At 43.8% G+C, this 4,648-nt stretch overlaps 2 protein-coding genes across 2 annotated transcripts; both read left to right on the forward strand.

Moving 5' to 3' along the window:
• Nucleotides 1-969: 969 nt before the first annotated feature.
• Nucleotides 970-1,758, forward strand: LOC149224617 (uncharacterized). The gene has a single exon (XM_089388228.1). It carries the CDS (start codon nt 970-972, stop codon nt 1,756-1,758), a length of 789 nt encoding a protein of 262 aa, XP_089244354.1.
• An 820-nt stretch (nt 1,759-2,578) lies between these two features.
• LOC149224618 (uncharacterized) lies at nt 2,579-3,643 on the forward strand. The gene is made up of 2 exons (XM_089388229.1): nt 2,579-3,004; nt 3,161-3,643. The coding sequence occupies exons 1-2, from the start codon at nt 2,579-2,581 to the stop codon at nt 3,641-3,643; spliced, it is 909 nt and encodes a 302-aa protein (XP_089244355.1).
• The last annotated feature ends 1,005 nt before the right edge of the window (nt 3,644-4,648 follow it).

A 4,648-nucleotide genomic window follows, 5' to 3' on the forward strand; every position in this document is an offset into this window, starting at 1 on the left:
TATATGTCCATGGCATAGAAACAAGCATCATTAAAGGTTAGATGTTGGAAACAATTATATCTATTTGGAGCTCTGGTAACATTTTCCCCTTACGAGGGGCTCAAGTGACCTTCCCAACCCTCAATTGTTAAGTGTTGGAAAAATATTGAAATAAATTTCCCATTGGGAGGTTTATAAAGACATTAAATCTCCCTATTATCCTCCTATAAGAGATAATGATGGATGGGAAAAAAATTAATTTTGGAACTCTCAAAATTTATGATCAAGTGAGAATTTAATTGCATTGTTGCTATTGGGAGATCTTGTCGGAATACAATTGAATGGATGAGATATTAGTGTACCTTGTCTAACTCATAGGGCTTCCTTATATGTCTAGGGGTAGCCTTATTATTAATGGATATGGGGAAAGAAATATATATCTTAAATGTATGTAGCCCCTACTCTAATAGAGTGAGGCATTGGTACAAATTCTTCAATATGGCTTGTGTTCACAGTGGCTTTGTGGAAATAAGGGGAGACCTAAATTTTGCATTAGGAGATTCATAATTTGGGGACCTACCACTCATATGGATGGTCTTTCAAGAAATTTATTATAAATCTAGAAGGAGTAGGTCTGCTAGACATTAAACCATCAAAATTGAATCCCACTCGATGAAATAATAGAACAAGGGAACACGGAATATCCAAGAGTCTTGATTGATTTTTAATATCATAAGGAATTTTAATAAATGTATTAGACACTAATATTTTCTTCTTTTTTTCCTGTGCTGCTTCGCGTTCGCTCAGCCCTGCACCACGAGATCCGCACCCTGCGGATCTGAAACCTGCGGCTTCGCCCACTCCTACATCCTTTGGTATCTGCGAGAGGGTCCACCGAGAGGCCTATCTTCTAACTACTGTCGGCCAGGGATTGTCCGCCAAAAGCCCTAGCTTCCAGCTGCAGTCGGCTAGGGTTTGAGTTGGATCTCCATGGAGGAGCCGGATCGCCCCCTGGGACCTTCCTCCCCTTCTCCATCCTCTGTTGTTGAGGCCTTCAGATCCTTGTTGGCCTCACTGCCCAAGAAGAAAGCTGTGGAAGCCGCCAAGTTCGTGAAAAGGCTTGAAGACATCCCAGAGATCGCTCTTCCTCCTGAAGGTCCGATTCAAGTAGCTCTCTCTCTGGCGGATTTCACTCTAGTGGGTCAGTTTACAGGTCTCTGGCCCTCACCGAAATCAACAAAGGATTGGGTCTCCAAAAACTGGGCTCCGCTGATCAAGAACAAGGTAACATCTTACTTCCTCGGAAGAGGATACTTCCTATTTGAATTCTCAGAAAAAGAGGACAAGTATCTTATTTTCAGAAATGGCCCCTACTTCATGGGGCCCCAAGGGCTGTACCTGAAAAAATGGACGCCAGACTTCAACACAGCGGTGGATGTACCTTCAGCGGTTCTGGTATGGGTAAGACTCCACAATCTCCCGGTCCATTGGTGGAACTGGGATTCCCTGAAACACATCGGAAACACCCTTGGGAAATTCATAGACAGGGCCAACAACAGGGACCAGTATGATTGCGCCAGAATTTGTGTGGAGGTGAACCTGGAGGTCGGCCTACCAGAAGCCATCAAAATAAGGGTGGGTCCGTGGATGCATGTTCAGAAACTGGACTATGAACAGTTGCCGTTCAAATGCTGGAAGTGTCGAGCCTACGGACATTTCGCTAGAGATTGCCTGTCCAAAGGGGTTGAAGAAAAAGGGAAGGAGGAAGGATGGAATTAGGTAAAAAGATCCAAAACTTCCTTCAGGAAGACCGTAAATGCTAATACCAGAGCCCCCCAAATGGGCCCTGCTCAACAGCCACCCATGGAGAGTCAAGGGAATAGATTTGAGATCCTTGGATCTGAAACCATAATTACCCAGGAGATAGAAACCCCGAAATAAGTCTCTCCACCTAAATCTAAAAATGAACCAGAGAGATCCAAAGGAAAGATGTCAGAGGAGGAGGAGGAAACCCAAGATTCCGAGGAATCATAGGAAGAAGGGGAAATAAGGGATTCGCAGTCTACCCCCAAAAGATCTACAAGAGGCCAAATGTCAACAAAAGAAAAAAGGGAGCAAGAAACATACAAAGACAAGCTCCAGGGCAGCCAGCCTACGCTAGAGAAACTCGTAGCAAAAACCCAGAAGACGAAGAAGATCCAAACCCAGAGCTCCAAAGGAGCTCACCACAGCAAAAGCAAATAATGAAGATAGTCTCCTGGAATTGCAGGGGAGTGGGCTCCAAAGCCAAGGAAGAAGCAATGAGCAGTCTAATAAGGCTAGAAGCCCCGGACATCCTCCTCATCCAGGAGACCAAAATGGAGTATTTAGCCTTCCTCCAAGCAAGTAGAAAGTTTTGGAAAAAAGACGAAGTGCATGCAACCTCTGCCCGGGGAGCATCAGGAGGACTTGGGTCACTCTGGAATCTAAATAAGTTCTCCCTTATCTCTGAGTCCCTGAATACTCATTGGATTTTGTTAAAATTGCAGCATTTAGAATCTAAAGAAATTATTAGTCTGGTCAATGTATATGCTCCTAATAATGCAGGTGAAAAGAAATTATGCTGGAATTCCATCAAAAACTAGAAAATCTGGAAGTTTTGGAGAACATTATCATCGCCGGATATTTCAATCTCACCCTCCTTTCATCAGAAAAAAGAGGAGGCAGTATTGTCAGAGACCTGGAAAGAGAAACAGTAGAGGATCTCATGCAGGAATTGGATCTGATAGATATTAAGCCAACTACCATCAAGTACACATGGTCAAACAAGAGGGCTGGCCTAGGACACATAGCAGCAAGACTGGACCGTTTCTTGGTGCAAAGTTCCTTCCTGATCCTTGGATTAGAAGCTAGATCACACATCCTTCACAGCAGTACATCAGATCACAAGCCTATCAGCTTGGAATTGTTGACCACTAAAGATCTGGGGCCTATTCCATTCAGGGTTAGCTCTCTCTGGATCAAGGAGGTGAACTTTATGGATAAGGTCAGAGATTGCTGGAAAGACCCAATCAAGGGTTCTGCCTTCTATGTGTGGGAGGAAAAACTTAGAAGAGTGAAAGCCATGCTAAAAAATTGGGCCAAGACCCTGCCCAACCCAGCTGTGGAAAGGAAAAAATCTTAATTAGAACTTGAAATCCAGCATCTTCATCTTGAAACAGCTGAAATTTCAAAAGAAGATCTGGAAAAGGAGGCCAAGCTTCAGCAAAACTTCCATAAGGCATGCCTGGCTGAAGTGGAGTACTGGAGGCTCAAATCTAGAAGTCTTTGGCTCAAAGCTGGAGACAGGAATTCCTCCTTTTTCCACAAACAAGCTCAAGCTAGGAAAGGACGGAACTCCATCATTGAAATAAAAGAAGAAAACAGCGTTATAAAGGACTTTGCAAGCATAAAAAAGGCAGCTTCAGAACATTTTGAGAAGCTGTATAGAGAAGATATAGGAGCTGAACAAAATGACAGCCTACTAGATGTTGTCCCTAAGCTCATCACCCCCAAAATGAACCAGGTTCTAGAAAGTAAAATCACGCATAAGGATACCAAGGAGGCCCTCTTCACCATGGACCCAGATAAAGCCCGGGCCCGGACGGTTTCACACCGAGATTTTTACAAACCTGCTGGCAGATAATTGAGAAGGAATTCCTCAAAATGATTCAGAAATCCCGGGACTGTCAGAAGATTGGAGGCTGCACAAATTTGGAATTTCTCGCCCTCATCCCTAGGGAAAAAGGGGCAAACTCCTTCAACAGATTTCGCCCAATTTCACTATGTAACATTGGGTACAAAGTGATCACCAAAGTGATAGCAAACAGGTTGAAAAGATCCCCCCCCCAAAATCATACCGGACAATCAAGGGGGATTCATCAAAGGCAGGCAGCTGGTGGGCAACTTCGTGCTGGTGCAAGAGGCAATTCATTCCAACCAAAACCGGTTATCAAACTAGATCTAGCTAATGCCTTTGATCGTGTTAGACATAGGTTTTTGTTTGATGTAATGTATAAAATGGGATTCGGGCAAGGCCTCATAAAGTGGATAAAAGCTTGCATATCGGAACCTTGGATTGCCCCTCCAGTGAATGGAAGGGCCACTGATTTTTTCAAATCTTCTAGAGGGTTGAGGCAGGGGTGCCCTCTCTCACCCCTCCTCTTCGTCATTCAAGCTTCTATTCTCAGTTTCTATTTCAATAAAAAGCAGCAAGAACATGCTATTACCGGGTTGTGCATTGCAAGAGGGGTGAAACGCATCAACCATGCCCTTTTTGTTTATGATACTCTTCTACTGGGAGCTGCCACATCGCAATCAGCTATTAACTTCAAAGCAGTTTTGGACGACTTCTGTAAGATCTCAGGAAGTGTGTTAAATAAGGGGAAATGTCAAATATTTTTCTGGAATATCCCTGCTTCCACTGCAAATTCCATAGCTAGATGTATGGGATTTGTAGCCTCCACTATTTGGTCCTCATTCAAATATCTTGGGTTTCTAATATTCAATAAGAGGGCGTCAAGCAAAGACTGGTCTCCTCTTCTAGACAAATTCAAAGCAAAGATGCAATCCTGGGGATCCTCTTGGCTCAACATCGCCAGCAAAGCAGTGCTCATCAAGGCAGTTCTCAGCAGTCTTCCGATCTTCAATT

Source organism: Pinus tabuliformis, chromosome Q, assembly GCF_031772625.1.
Source record: "Pinus tabuliformis cultivar Carrire ecotype Pingquan chromosome Q, CPIR1, whole genome shotgun sequence".
Taxonomy (NCBI): Eukaryota; Viridiplantae; Streptophyta; class Pinopsida; order Pinales; family Pinaceae; genus Pinus; species Pinus tabuliformis.